This window comes from Lissotriton helveticus, chromosome 6 (genome assembly GCF_964261635.1).
Source record: "Lissotriton helveticus chromosome 6, aLisHel1.1, whole genome shotgun sequence".
Lineage (NCBI taxonomy): Eukaryota > Metazoa > Chordata > Amphibia > Caudata > Salamandridae > Lissotriton > Lissotriton helveticus.
In genome coordinates, this window is record NC_136067.1 from 599,163,158 (window position 1) to 599,179,365 (window position 16,208).

The 16,208-nt window shown below is 45.0% G+C and overlaps 1 protein-coding gene across 1 annotated transcript in view; it reads right to left on the reverse strand.

The window, feature by feature from the left end:
- CGAS (cyclic GMP-AMP synthase) overlaps positions 1–16,208 on the reverse strand; it is a 366,766-nt gene that overhangs the window by 236,663 nt on the left and 113,895 nt on the right. Inside the window, 1 exon segment of the mRNA XM_078648056.1 lies at positions 10,787–11,000. Coding sequence (XP_078504182.1) covers positions 10,787–11,000 — 214 coding nt within the window.

The window sequence follows — 16,208 nt, forward strand, 5'->3', positions numbered from 1 at the left end:
GCTTTTCTTTATAAGAGGCTGCCAAGAACATAGACCTCTGACCGCAGCCCAGCCTGCCCAAAGCTGCAACATCAGAGTGACCTATTGTATGGGTAGAGAGTAAAGAGACTATCTAGGTAGACCAACAAGAGAAGAATAGCTGTCAGGAGGCCTTTTTTGCCTTGTGCCTTGTCAATTGACGAACTTCATTTTTATTTCTTGCCAAGCTGTGTGGTTTGGAGTTCTTCCATACTTCCAAAACCAAGGCCACCATATAATTTCCCATCATGATGATACCAATCAAGAGAATGAGGACACTTGCGCACAGCCATCATTGCGTTGCCGCTGTTGATGTTGTTGACCCTGTGCTTGAGGGCCAGAGCACCATATTGGTAATGGCCCTAGAGCCTCCATCGATAAAGCTACCACTGCAACTCACTAAAACGACCATGCATTAGGGAAGGCCCATCGCACTGTCAGTCACCAAGAATGATATATACCGGATATACAGAATGACACTTTGTCCTTGGACAAACTGCTGCGCCGCATCTCCATATGATACCAAGTGGTGTACTAACATCTTATAAATTAATTGCTGCCTAATCTTGTCTGCCTTCAAGTTTATGTTATGTAATAGTTGTTTTTTTCATGCTGAAGGACAAATTGTAAATACAGCTTCTTTTAAAAAAAAAATGTTTAACTCTTTATTCAAAGCTGCATAACAGGAGACATAACATTGCATACGTTCTCAACATTTCTACAGCCTTTTTTCCGTTTTTCTCCCTTGTACATAACTTCCCACCCTTACCGGGCAAGCACTGAGACAGACATTAGAGGTGATTCAAATCATACGTTGTCAGCATGTTATAACGTCTTATCTCGAGTTACAGCTCGACTGCATGCCTGCTTCCTTGACCAACAGTTCTGTGAGATTAAACAAATGACACACTCCCGCCTCCCTCCCCCCACCCATGTTCCAGTCCCTCCCCCCGTCTCCTGGTGGGTACAGAGTCTCTCACGACCAAGCTCAATCTGCAAGGTCTCGTATGTAACATAGTATGTGTTGTATCATAGTGTGTGGTACGGGTACCCGGGAACTCCCAGACCTTTTCAAAGTGGCTCTTGCTCGGTCTCTCTCATCCCTGCGATCCACTCCCGGCCGCCAGGGTTATGTCTATGTCCTCCAGTGCCAGTAGCATGACCTCCCAGTCTTGGGATATGGGGAATTTCCAGTGGCCCCCTGCTTCTTCCCTCCTGAAAGCTGATCCCTCTGCTCTTCCCCATTTTATCACCTCCGCCTGCCATAAGTGTGTACCCGGTGGTCTGGGAGATTTCCACCTCATCGTTATCGCCCTGATTGTCAACAGGAGCGCAAGGTCAAGTAATTTCAATTGGGCCTTCAGTGACTTAGATCGTCTGCTCAACCCCAGTAGACAGGGCAGTGCCTCTTCCGGCACTGGCAAGTTTGTAACCCTCCGCAACGTCCGGCACACATCCGACCAATACTCTCGAAGTCGCGTGCAAGACCAGACCATATGGAGGAATCCAGCCTCGTCCTCTCCACAGCGTGGGCAGCTGTGGGGGGAGTCCGGAAATATTTTATGTACCCGTTTGGGGGTTAGGTATGCCCTGTGCAGAACCATCACTTGTATAAAGCGAAACTTAACGTTTCGTGAAACCCGCTGGGGGTGTTCCAGGATCAGTTGCCATTCCTTCTGTGTCAGTATTCTGTCCGTGTCCTGAACCCAAGTGTGCATAAGTGTTGTGAGCGAGGTCGCAGCATGCGTTCTGATACCTGAATACAACCAATGTACTAGATGTCCCACTGCGTCCATGTAGTACAATAAGTGAACTAGTTTGTGTTGTGGGGGTTTGGGGTCGTTGCGGCGCCCATCTGTTTTTGATGTAATGTGTAACAGTAGCATGCAGCAAGTACAGTTGGGGGGAGCGCCCGTGGTCTGCAAGAAGGTGTCGTGGTCAAGTAGGTTGTCATCTTCGAAAAAGGCACCCACTCCCGTTATCCCAGCTGCCTGCCAGGGCCGCAACACTCTATCCGTGAGCCTACCTTGCGGTGTTGGGAGTCCCAGCAAAGGGTTATTAGCCGCGTACGCCACAGCCACAGATGTGTATGCTAGGGCTTTCCGCCAGCACGTCAGAGCCGTGCGTAGTAGTGGATGGCAATCTGTGGGGGTTCTGCTCTTCGGGAGCAGTAGGGCGTGCAGTTCTCCCTGGCTCAGTCTCTCAGGCGTATAATCTATTTCGTGGAGGTTCCACCCTGCCGTCCAGTAGGACAGCCACTGAAGCTGGCTAGCATAATAAGAGCCCCTGAAATCCGGGGCCCCCAGCCACCCTGCCCTAGTCCCTAGCTGTAACTTGCGGAGACCAATCCTTCTTCTACCAACCCCCCATATTAAGCTAGTTAAGAGTGTATCAAAAATTGACTGCGGCAGGATTACGGGGAGATTAACAAAAAAGTACAGTATACGGGGGAGCATTACCATCTTAGAAATCGCAATCCTGCCCATTACAGATAAAGGTAGTGCCGTCCAGAATCCCACAGAATTACGGAGACGCGTGATGGCCCGTTTGATATTCCCATCTATCTGGTCTTCCTGCTTCCGGTATACCTGAATCCCCAGGTACTTAAATGTGGTCTGAGCTACCGGGATAAGGTGAGCTCCAAAAGGAAGGGAAGCTGGGCTTGGTGTATCCCTAAAGTAGAATCCATTTGATTTGTCCGGGTTAATAGCTAGGCCCGAGACTCCAGCGAAGTGGTCAAAAATCCCATATATAGCAGTATGGTCCGCCTCTTGGTCTTTTAGGTACAGTAAAATATCGTCTGCGTAGATTGACAGCAGATTATGTGTACCTCCGCTCGGTATCCCTCTCTGCTCCTCCCGGGCCCGCAAGGCTATGGCCAGGGGTTCTAGGGCAAGAACAAATAAGAGTGTGGACAGGGGGCAGCCTGGTCTGGTGCCACGGTGTACTGCATATTTATCGGAGACATGCCGCCCTGTGCGTGCCCTTGCCGAGGGAGCAGTGTAAAGCAGTCTGATCCATGCCAGGAGGGAGGCCGGGAGCCCAAACTTCTCCAAGGTTGCAAACATGAACGACCAAGACAGTGAGTCAAATGCCTGTCTGAGGTCCAATGCTATACAGCCCGCCCTGGGAAGATCCTGTGGGGTGGTCGCCATGATCGCATGCAACCGTCGTGTATTCATGGAGGTGCTCCTTCCCGGAAGGAACCCACATTGATCTCTATGGACCAAGGCAGGGAGGTACGTCTGCAGTCTCAAAGCTATTGCTTTGCTGAGTATTTTATACTCTGTGGAAAGCATCGACAGGGGCCTGTAATTTGACATATCCAGGTAGTCCCTAACCGGCTTCGGTAGTGAGACTACCAATGCCTGCATAGTGGAGTCGGGCAGGTGGCCTTCCTCTAGCGCCGTCTGGTATACTTTTTCCAGAATCGGCACTAGGGTATCAGAGTAGGTCGCGTAGAACTCCATTGGGAGCCCATCCATACCAGGTATTTTGTTGCGGTTAAGAGATTTGATGGCAGCCCATATTTCATGTTGTGTGATGGTCCCCTCAAGGTCTTTCTGGGCATCTGCTGTCAATATCGGAAAAGGAAGGTCGTCAAGGAAGTCGGACACACGGTCCGAGTCCTCCCGTTCAGGTTGGGCATACAGCACGGTCAGATGGTCATAGAACGCCCTGTTAATTTCTGATTGTGTACTAACCAAGTTGCCCGCTCGTGTCCGTATTTGGGTTAGCACTGGGAGATCTGGGTGTTCTCGTACCAGGTGGGCCAATAGCGTCCCCGACCTGTCTGCCTCCGTGTGTTGTCGACAGAGGTATTCTTTATGATCTATGACTCGCAACGTTTCTAGCGTATCAGCATGGTCTATATTCTCTTCCTGCAGCTCTTTCTTCTTGTCAGGGTCGATGCTTGCCTCCCGTTCAAGTGTTTTCAATCTATCCTCTATATCGCATAGTTTCTGGCGGATTTCCTGTCGGGCTCCTACCAGTTGACCTATTGCTACGCCGCGTACCACTACCTTCATGGCATCCCACACCACCAGATTAGTGGAGGCCGAGTCCCAGTTTTCCTCAAAGTATTTACTCAGAGCCTCGGATAGGGTTGTCCTAAAGGGGGCGTCTTCTAGAAGGAGCGGGTCTAAGCGCCAAGTGGGAATTGGGGTCGGGACTCTGCCCCAGAGGAGGCTAAATGACAGGGGCCTGTGATCCGAAAATGTTTTGGTCAGATACTCCGGGTTCCCCACCTTCGAGACCAGTGACTCGGAGCACAAGAACCTATCAATCCTAGTGTGTAGCATGTGTATGTGTGAATAATAAGAATATTCCTTAGTCTCCGGGTGAAGTGCACGCCATATGTCCCTCAGGCCCCACCCTGTCGACCACGTCTGAAAGAATTCCGCCAGTCGGGATACCCCGGCTACTTGCAAGGGGGGATGTGACCTGACCCGGTCCAGATCCAGAACCATGTTCCGGTCCACTCCTAAGACCCAGGGAATGTCCGCCCAGTCCGCCAGCGCCAGACCAACCGTCGTCAAAAATTTGTCCTGGTCAAAGTTCGGGACATAAACACAGCCAAGCACTATCAGTGTACCATCTAATGTGCCCTTCACTAATATATATCGGCCTTGCTCGTCCACCTTCCGTTCCATCTCAGCAAACGGCGTACTGTGCCGAACCCAAATGGTCGCCCCCCTGGAGAAGGCAGAGTAAGTTGTAGAATAAATCGTGCCTCTCCATTTCTTCCGCATTTTAAGGGCCTCCGAAGCAGTAAGGTGGGATTCCTGAAGAAAGGCAATCTGCGTATGGTGTCTAAGCAGGAAGGAGTGTATTCTGTGTCGCTTCTATATCGCCCCAAGTCCCTGCACATTCCAAGTTGTGAGTTTATAGGATCCTAACCCCCCGCTAGCCATTCTCCCAGGAGTCAGTGCTACCTGCGTTAAATAAAACAATCCAGGCCAAACAATATGACATAGTAGTGATTCACATTTAGCAATACCCCCCACCCCCCATCACACAACTAAGTAGTTATGCTATATGAAAAAGGCAAGAAGACAAAGGATACAATACGGTTGGTAGGCAGTCCATCAGTTTCCAACCCAATCCTCTCTCACACAATTGTCCATCAAGTCGTCCGCTGCTCGAGGCGTGACAGTGGGGGAAATAAATTACACTATGGTCAGAGTCTGAGTGGACAGTACTGTCCTCCCAGTCCGTCGTCATCTTCCTGGGGTCTTCTCGAAAAGCGCCCACCAATGCCAGAGCGTCCAGTTGATTTTTTTTTTGCTGTTCTCGTGAGGGCCTATGTCGTCGTGCTCCTCGTCCCGGTTTGGGGGACTCAGTCTCTCCTTGGGTCTGGGTGTCCCGCGATCCGTCGATGGTCGGCTCCTGTGTGATCTCCTAGCTCCCGTCAATGACCATTACCTCCAGCCATTCCTCGACATCCGTAGGGCTCTCGAAGAAGTGCGTCTTTTTACCATGTATAATTTTCAAGCGAGCGGGGAAGAGCAATGCGTACTTGAGGTTGGCCTTTTGTAGCTTCTTCTTCACGTCCATATATGAGGAGCACTGTTTCTGGACGGTGTTGGTGTAGTCCGGATAGAGGGAAATTTTATGATTATTGTATTGGATGAGGGATTTCTCCCGCGCTTTCTGTAGGAGAAGATCCCTATCCCGATAGTTCAGTATTCGCACTATGAGAGGGCGTGGGGGCCGACCCGTTCTAGGCCTACCCGTCGGGATCCTGTGCGCCCTCTCCACACAGAAATGCGGTGATAGGCCTTCCTCAGCAACGTGGTCGCGGAACCATTCATCCATAAAGTCCGCAGACCGGGTCCCCTCGCAGCGTTCCGGAAGGCCTATAACGCGGACATTGTTGCGGGGGTTACGGCCTTCCGCGTCCTCCACCCGGTCCATGAGAGAGGTGACTTGTTGTTGGAGCTGTTGGATAGAGGTGGTATGATCCGCCACAGTTGGTGTGATCTCTCCGATGGCGAGGCCTTGGTCCTTGACTTTGTCCGCCAGTTTGCGATGATCCGCTTTCAGCAGAGATAAGTTCGTGGTCAGGGTGCCCATCTGTTGTTCCAGCACCGCCCTAGAGTCCCATATTTCTTGCAGTATTATGTCCAGTTTATCCAATTGCTGCCCCTCCGTCTGATGTTGCACAGGGGACATCAATGGGGCCCCTTCACCTTCGGCGGACTGCACTATACTAGCTGTCACGGTGCCCCCCAGGCCCTCCGTCGCCTTGACTCCCTTGCGGACCATGGTGGACGATGGTCCCGGCTTCCTCGCAGCTATCTTTGTGGGCCTCCCCAGAAACGAGTTTGCACGGGGAGGTCGCCGCACGGCAGTACCCTGTCCGGCAGGGCCCGAGTATAGGTGGGGCTCGCGGTCGTCAATGGGTTAGGAAATCTGGGGGGGTGCACCCCCAACCTCCAGCGCCGCAGTGTATTGTCCTCTCCCGGATGTCCCGTGCCTCTCCGCAGTATTTAGGGGAGAGGGAGAGAGAGAGGGGGGGGGGGAGAGAGGAATAGAGGAGATATCACGGCGTCTCCCTCTGCCCCCTACAGTATCTCTCCTGCCACCGCCAAGTGTCTGTCCTCAGTGCAGGTGTCGGGCCTTCGATGCCTGGGCCTGTAACTCCTCCTAGGCCCAGTAGCCTTCTGTAATGTGCAGGGGCCCAAGAAATCCCTGCCATGAAAAAGCGGGGGGGGGGGGCCCAGGAGGCCTTCAGCATTCCTCTGTGCATCCTCTCCCGTGGGGGGTGGTGGTGGGGGGGTGGGGGGGCCGCTGAGGCGAGCAAAATCAATGCCAGAGCCGCCCCTCCCAGGTCCCGGTCAGCCCCCACCCGCCCGCCGCCAGCAGTGTTCCGAGGCTCCGAGTTCTCGGCAGGCTCCCACCGCCTGCGTCACTGCCGTGGTCTCCCCCTCACCGTCGGCGACAGCAGTGTGTGTATGCCTCACCGTCCCATTGCGGCAGCATGCAATCCTCCTCAGCGGCCTCTCGATGCAGGCGGACTCCTCCGGTGCCACAGTCACGTCCCGGAGTCGGCCCTCCAGTCACTTCCAGTCTCGCCGGCTGCAGGGAGAGCAGCCGCGTTCCCTACTACGGCTCCCGGCTTCGGCCTACGCGCGCCCGCGGCAGGCCTCACTCCAGCAACCACGGAGTTTCGGGGCTCCCTCTCGCCATGCAGGTGGTTCCGGGGACACCAAAGTATTCTGGTGTCGTTCCGCCGGCTGTGCCTTCAACCCTGGGAGCCCCCAGGGTGTTTTTGTCCGAATTATGCCGCTAGCATCGCCGGAGCTCTAACAGTGCCCGACCGCTATCTTCGCCGGCTAGCCACGCCCCATACAGCTTGTTTTAAACAAGAAAATAGGGATGTGTAACCTTTATCGGATGTGCCTTGTTACATACTTCATATTGTAAGTTGAGTAATGACATTGTTGTACCACGAGGATTGCCAATGTATGTTATATGCCAATGTATGTTATAATATACAAAGGAAATAAGTTGCATTGGCTAAAGCTGTAACATAATGCCACGGTAATCCCACAATAAAAATGATTGATTTTCTTTTTTTTAAAAAGGTTGTTTAAGACCACCAAAATCTCCATAAGGGTTGTGTGGATTAGTGCAGGGTGCTACACTTACATAAGTGAGCACCATATAGTAAGCCAGCCTCCTACATATGGGCTGTGGGCAAGTCTACCCAAAGTGCTGGCTGGTTCTGGTCTAAAATATAGTGGACATTACGGGATGGGATGCCTGCTATCCCCAAAGAAGCCTGGTTGTTCTCAGTGCAACTGCCCAACAGTAACAGTGAAATTAAAGCTATGGACACAACTTTAAATCTGAGTAATCAGTAAGCCTGGTGGTACCAACTGCCACGGTTTCTTATTTCCGAATATAAGCTTATGATATTGTCTTCTTTAGAGTCCACCTTTTGAGCTGTATACACTTTGCAGAGAATCACTGATATCAAAGGTAGGAAACTGTGATGGAATATGGAATATACGCAATGCCTAAGGAAACGATTTTACTACTGTTTAAAAGGGCCATGGTAGAGTGACTGGTGAGTATAAACTCCACCTTTACCCAGTGCAAAGCCTATGTGCAGCTTACCGGTGTGCTGCCATGAGGAGCTTTTCTTTATAAGAGGCTGCCAAGAACATAGACCTCTGACCGCAGCCCAGCCTGCCCAAAGCTGCAACATCAGAGTGACCTATTGTATGGGTAGAGAGTAAAGAGACTATCTAGGTAGACCAACAAGAGAAGAATAGCTGTCAGGAGGCCTTTTTTGCCTTGTGCCTTGTCAATTGACGAACTTCATTTTTATTTCTTGCCAAGCTGTGTGGTTTGGAGTTCTTCCATACTTCCAAAACCAAGGCCACCATATAATTTCCCATCATGATGATACCAATCAAGAGAATGAGGACACTTGCGCACAGCTATCATTGCATTGCCGCTGTTGATGTTGTTGACCCTGTGCTTGAGGGCCAGAGCACCATATTGGTAATGGCCCTAGAGCCTCCATCGATAAAGCTACCACTGCAACTCACTGATGCAGACCCTTGTGTGAGGGACTCTGATCCTCCATACCAGCATCCCACCTACACCTACCTTAGGTTACCCAAAACACAAGCTTCCCAACTGAATTCTGCACTGACTACCGCCTCCCTTGTGAACTACAAACGTTTGGGCCTGGGACCATCAATGTTGTGTCCTGTAAACAAGGATCCGCAAATGCATGAAGCGAAACACTTCTTTACAGCGCAGTCAGATCCAAAAAAGCATGGCCTCTGCTTACTGGCAGTTGAATGAGATAAGTGCACTTCCTATCCACAAGAATTAAAGACAAAATTGCAAGCCTTAAATGTTCATACCAAACAAGAACTGTGCTCTGGCTAAGGCATTAATCTCTCAATGAACTGTAGCTTGTTATCCAAAATTATAACCTAAGATACTGAGGGGCCTATTTAAAAACTACTAACAAACTACAAAATGCTACTCACTAACCTATTTGAGGAGGTCTTCACCTCTGCCTCACCTATCTTAAGTGTGCAAATGTTCATCCCGACTGTGGAGCTCTCAACACAGGTAGGTTTACATTTAAACAGTAAAAGCGGGAGGGACCAGGGAGTGGCCAGAAAATGAGGTATAGTAAAGGGCAGTGAGATTGGGAGGATTAAAGAGGGGTGAACGGAAAACTAGGGAGGGCTTAGGGACAGACATGCACCACCTGCTAAGCCCATTGCTATTCTCAAACTGCACTTCACTTCTATAGTTACTACAGCCAAAAAGTATCCAAACCAGTTGTAAGCGTGCTCTAGGGCGGAGCTGGAATATACCCAGCACAGCCCATGGCCACTAGCAGGTACTGCAACACCCGCTCATAGAAAATAGAGATAGGGACTAAACAATTAAACCCCATAGGACATAATCTTAAAATAAATTACTTTATTTGAGCATTTAAAAAATATTAAAATATATTTTAAAGTAAAATGCTGATTTAAATTATTAGGAAATATTAAATTAAATGAATTCTATGTATAACGTTTAGTAACTTAAAAATAAATCTAAACATTACTGTGGGTGGGTATAATTTTGTTTAAATACATTTTTAAAACATATTTTTATTTAATATACTTCAATTACATTTTTAATTTACTATTCAGTCAATAGTGCTGTAGCATTTTTAAACAATTAATCTCCATTTAAAATACACATTTAAAATGAATTTATATTATCATTCAACTAATAAACTTTTTTGTCAACTTTAATTACGTTTTCAAATGTCCCCATACTATACCATAGGGAGATCTCAGCCTCAATTCCAGAGGTCTCTGCCAAGCTTCTGAGTAACTTTACACTGGTAAATGTTGAATAGCCAAAATGTAGAAAAGCAACTCAACATTGTAAGAGCAAACTCACAAGTATAGATTTACTCGCAAGCAAGTTTATTTTTGTGAACAGGTCTTTGAGTAGCCGCAGATCCATACTCTATACTTAAGACAATTAGTATTAACAGGACATTTCAACATGTTACTAAGAATGTGTACTTAAATAAACTCATTTCTTTTAAAGGAACAAAACAGACCTAACTATTATGTGTGTTGTGAATGCTGCAAGTGCTAGGTGAAGTAAAAACAAGTTTATCCCCACACAAGGCCAAGTTTAGACTGACCTCGCTACCCACTGAAAGTCAAAGGAGGTACTTGGGAATTTAGTGAACTTACAGTTATTTCTGGCGTTTGTGATTGTAGGAACAACTACAATACTTCTTTCAAGGACTGCATAGTTGCCTTTGAGTTCCACAGGTAGTGGAAAACTGATCTGACAATGGTGTTTAAAATCTAAAAAAGTGGTTGATGTGAAATCAGTTAATCAGCTAGTTCACCTGTCTGACAGCAGCATTCTAAACCACTTCTAACACATATTACGAAAATAACCACTTTGTAATGTGAAGAATCTCATTAACCAGTTAATCGATTGGATGGTATCTTTTAACTCCATACTTGAAACAAAAGACTTTTTCCAAAGATTTTTATACTTACAACTACTAAAAAGGTGTTCTTGACAAAAAATAAAGTAGGAATATTGCACTCTGCTTAAACATTCTATTAACAATTTGTGATAAATTTACTTAGTATAAGCATTTTATTTTTATTACCAAACAAAAAACTACTAAACAAGCCCTGTAACAAGTCCATTTAAATGGAAAAATGATTAACCTTCAATACATTAATTTTTTTGTGTGTGATCTTACCTTCAATACATTTCTTTATTATATGTGACCTGAGCGTTTCAAGCATTTTAGTCGCTGACAAGCATCCATCGATAACACAATTCACAAATTTTTTTTCATTTGGATTCCTTTCAAATGATACACGGTAAAAGGCTCCAGCTTCATCAAAAGGTTCCAACTTAATTTTTCCAATCGGTATTTTAAGCATTATATCAAACTCATCAGGTTTTGAAATCTAAAACATAAAGCACTGATGTTAACTTACGTAAATAATCTGGTTGATGCAGAAAAGCAATAAATCAATAATTATGTATTTATTTTGCAAATTGTAATAAAATGACCTTTTTACAGCTAAACAAATTAAAAGCATTGCCATTTTCCTACAAATTATGCTGGATGGCACTCAATTCTTATTTACAACCCTGTGAAACAAATCCCTTTAAAATAGGGCCTTAAGAGCAAGACAATGTTCATAATACTGTGAAGCTGCAAACACCTCCTTTCTTGTGTTTTCTGCAACTTACCTCAAACGTTTCAGTCTGAATTATATTTATGAATGTATATAACATATGAATGTTACAGGGCACTTAACGAGCCAGCATTGGCAATGCCAACATGTCTGGCTGATAAATAGTTTCTTCCTCCACGCAACTGTGATCATTTTGTTAATATATGCAGCTGCCGAAGCTTGAACTTTAATAGCATTCCAATGTCCTTTGTCTGCCCCCTAGAGTGTCTTAGTTGTTTTTCTCAGCCAGTAGCAAAGAGGGGAGGATTTACCTACATGGATTTGTAGGTCTGGCATGGCAATGCACTTGTCACCTGACCTCTTTAACCTACACCAATCTTATTCTACCGTTCCATGCTTCCATACAAATACATATAGATTCCCGTACAGTGTACAACATCCTATTAAAACCAGATCTATTGGCAGCGCAAATGCTTGTTTCCTATCTGTCGACAGAATGTGCACCCTACCCTGTTAACTGTGTTTGTGCCAGCTGCAACACCAACACTCAAGGCTACTGCAGCCCATTCATAGATTCACTGTCCTTTTCAACCCTCTAATATCCAGGTCTTGTTCAATTTCTTATTCTGTAATGCTTGTGCTATAGAATTGAGCCATACAAACTGAACTTCAGGGCAGCCAACAGCTGGACTGTGTGCTCATCAGCACAGCAGCTGTTTGCGGAGGCCTATGTCGGGCAGGAGGAAAGCAACACTACAGCAGTGCTAGAGACAATGATCACTTTGAGGCCATGGTTGGGCACGTGGCTGGGTGCACCACTACTTGCGGTTTTATCACGCCAGGCTTCGCCAGGATTCGCCTGGTGCAGATTGCGGCCTTGCTGCTTCTGCTAACGTGTTAGTTAACATTTATTAGAGCTGGTTAACGTTTTCAAAAGTTTGCTAGCTTTTTGGAAGAGCCGTGGTGGATTTTTACCTTCCCTCGCAAGAACAAGCTGAGCTGCTTACACTATGGTGTATGAAGCCTTGAGAAAGAAGAGATACTCGACCCCAATGTTAGTATAAACTGATGTTTGGAATTTTCCCTTGATGGTTTGTTTTGGGATCCAATAGAGGACCGCCTAACTAATTCTTGTCTCCAGAAGAAGACCCCATTAGAATGTCTTTGAAGTTATCTTATCCATTAAGGCAGGCCCTTGAACTAGACTGCACTGAAATTATTATTTTGCCTTCCTCAATAGAGGACCTCACACACTGGTTATGGAGTTGGAAAGCTGCTGTTGTGCTATACTATCAATAGATGCTCTCACGGAAGAGTACAATGAAGATAGAAAGTTGCAGTGGTGCTCCACTCCCGATAGAGGTCCTCTACGAACAGTCCAATGTAGATGGAGAGCTGGACTTGTGCTATACTACCAATAGAGGTCCTTACAGGTGTAACAGAGAAGGAAAGCTTGTTGCACTACATAACCAACAGAAGTCCTCACATAAGAGTACAATGGAAATAGAAATCTTGTTACACTCCACTACCAACAAAGGTCCTTACAGAAATGAGCAATGGAGATAGAAAGCTGCAGTTGCGATATACGCACAGAAGAATACAATGGAGATGGAAAGCTACAGTTGCTCTATAGTGCAAATAGAGATCTTCACAGACGAGTGCAATGGTAACATAGTTGTTGCACTATGCTATCAGAGGTCCACCAGGAAGTGTTCAATGGTACCAAAGCCCTTCATCAGTGTCTTCTTAAACTTTGGATCAGTGAATTATGAAAAAGGTACACAACGTTGACATTGTGAGAAAATACATAAAGCACTACTTGCTTCTAGGTCCAAGTTTTCTTCAAACAACTGCAATAAACTAATAGATTATGTTCTGCAAGATCACATTTGCCATTATCTGACTTTCACCATTTGAATATTTCCATTTTCCACCAGTTCACTTTCTTCTTATGAATCTGGTTGTGCGCCTCAATGGAGAATGACTATAGCGTTATGGAAATAGATGTCACACTACTATACATATAGACTAGCGGTCTCTAGGCACTACAAGCATCTAAAAAGTATAATTTGTGGGGAACTGTGCGTCAATTAAACCTGCAGGCGTGTGCCTTTCACCTAGAAATGTGCATACCAACTGTTACTCCATTATTTTTTTAATGACTAAAGAACTATATCAAAGCTGATAATTATGAGCCAGCATGGCAACTTATAGTCAAGTAAATCGATCTTGATTCGATTAATAAAAAAACAAAAGAAAACACTGCATAAATGCATTAAATCACAGTTTATCATAACAATTCAGCATAACTATATAGGCCAAAAAATAATACATCCACTAAAGTAGAGTTACTTAAAAACCATCAACAAATCGACGTCCCTTGCCATGATTGGATCATAGAGTGACTTGTGCATAGATAAACAAAAACAAATATGACATCAAAACAAATCAAGGGCTAAAACAACTCAAAGAAATACATCACCATTAAAACATTACAACCCCACCGTAATCCTCAGCCTTTCATCAACATATATAAACTATTAGTGTATGTTTACTCATTTTGCAATAGCTTCACATGAGGTAACATGGTTACTGTCAACAATTCATTAACCTTTGCAAATATTACACCATAAAATGACTTCTAAATAAAACAGATGATTAATTGAAAAAGGTCAGATGCAAACAACTTCAGGAAAAAAACATTACTTACCCACCATATTCTTCAGTATTACAGCAGCTGAGAAAAATGTATGGTCCATTGTGAAAATATGTTCGGTCTGCAGCAGCTGCAGAATAAGGCTGTCTTACATCTTCCAATGTTCAGAAGAAGTCTAAGCAATGGGATTAAAAACGGTTTCCGGAGAGATTTGTACCCCCCCCTCCGTGGATTCCGTTGCTATCCCTCTGTCTCCGTGACCTCGCTTTCCATGCATCCTTCTCCTATACCACACAGTTTGCTTGTCCGCTCTTGGCCCTTCTTTCTACCCCCTTAGGATTTATCCTTCTTTAGACCAGCCTCAGTGGCTGGCTTTCCCCCCCCTGCTGGTGGAGATGGTCACTTCGATAATAGTCTTACCTCGGACTTTGTTTCTGTGTTGTTTTGTTTCAATTATAAAATGTGAAACCTTTTTATTATCCCCTTACAGCCGCCAACCCGGATGTATGACGTTACATCGCGAACTTTTACAACGCACACCGTTACAACGCAATTTTTACAACGCAGATACATTTACAACGAATGCTTTTACAACGCATGACATTACATAGCAGATGCTATTACAACGCATGCCATTACAACGTAAGTATAGGTAAGTATATTATTATTTTTTTAAATGTAATTTAGTAAAATTTAATTAATTTAATAAATTAAATTATTTTTTAATAATTAATTTGTAAATATATATACTTTAAGAAATAGTTTATTTTAAAAAGAACGATTATTATTAAAGAACTAATATTAAAAAATAATAAAATTATTAAAATTAATTATTTAAATTATTTAAAAATATTTATTTAAAAACTGAACCCTAAAAATACCCGTTACCCTGAACCCTTAAAATACCCATGTACCCCATAACCCATACCTAGCCCTGAAACCTAAAAATACCCCTGTACCCCAAAACCCAAACCTAGCCCTGAAACCTAAAAATACCCCTGTACCCCAAAACCCATACCTAGCCCTGAAACCTAAAAATACCCCTGTACCCCAAAACCCAAACCTAGCCCTGAAACCTAAAAATACCCCTGTACCCCAAAACCCAAACCTAGCCCTGAAACCTAAACATACCCCTGTACCCCAAAACCCAAACCTAGCCCTGAAACCTAAAAATACCCCTGTACCCCCAAACCCAAATCTAGCCCTGAAACCTAAAAATACCCCTGTACCCCAAAACCCAAACCTAACCCTGAAACCTAAAAATACCCCTGTACCCCAAAACCCAAACCTAGCCCTGAAACCTAAAAATACCCCTGTACCCCAAAACCCAAACCTAGCCCTGAAACCTAAAAATACCCCTGTACCCCAAAACCCAAACCTAACCCTGAAACCTAAAAATACCCCTGTACCCCAAAACCCATACCTAGCCCTGAAACCTAAAAATACCCCTGTACCCCAAACCCAAACCTAGCCCTGAAACCTAAAAATACCCCTGTACCCCAAAACCCATACCTAGCCCTGAAACCTAAAAATACCCCTGTACCCCAAAACCCATACCTAGCCCTGAAACCTAAAAATACCCCTGTACCCCAAAACCCATACCTAGCCCTGAAACCTAAAAATACCCCTGTACCCCATAACCCAAAACTAAATATATACTATTACTTCAATTAATTTATTTAATTTACATTAAAAAAAAATGATTTAAAAAAATAACATACTTACCAATACTTACGTTGTAATGGCATGCATTGTAATAGCATCTGCTATGTAATGTCATGCGCTGTAAAGGCATGCGTTGTAACGGATCCTGCGTTGTAATGGTGTGCGTTGTAACGGTGTGCGTTGTAATAGTTGCGTTGTAAGGGTTGTTTATTTTTGTATTGTAAAATTGTATATTGACGTGTTACCATTGTGATTGATTCCAGGGGTGGATGGGCCTTGTACTGTTTTCGATTGTGTTGTGGATTATTATGGCCGGCCCTGGGGGGTTGTAGGTCTGTATTTGTATGACTTTTCTGATAATAAAGGTGTTTTTTTTTTTAAAACAAAAACAACAAAAAAAACGGTTTCCGTGGTAGAACGTATAATTTACAAAAAATGTAACAGAGATTGAGCTGGACAGGAGTCACAGGGTATAATTCAAGTTCTGAGTCACAGTAAGCGACAATTGGGTAAGAGACTAGAAAATGGGCTATTTTAAACCTGAACCTAAGTAAATAAAATCTCTGAAACTGGTGAGATAGGAAATAAAGATAAGGCTCCATACCATCTGTGCTTACTAACAAATGGTAGGCTGCCACCCTTTTCTTTTTTAA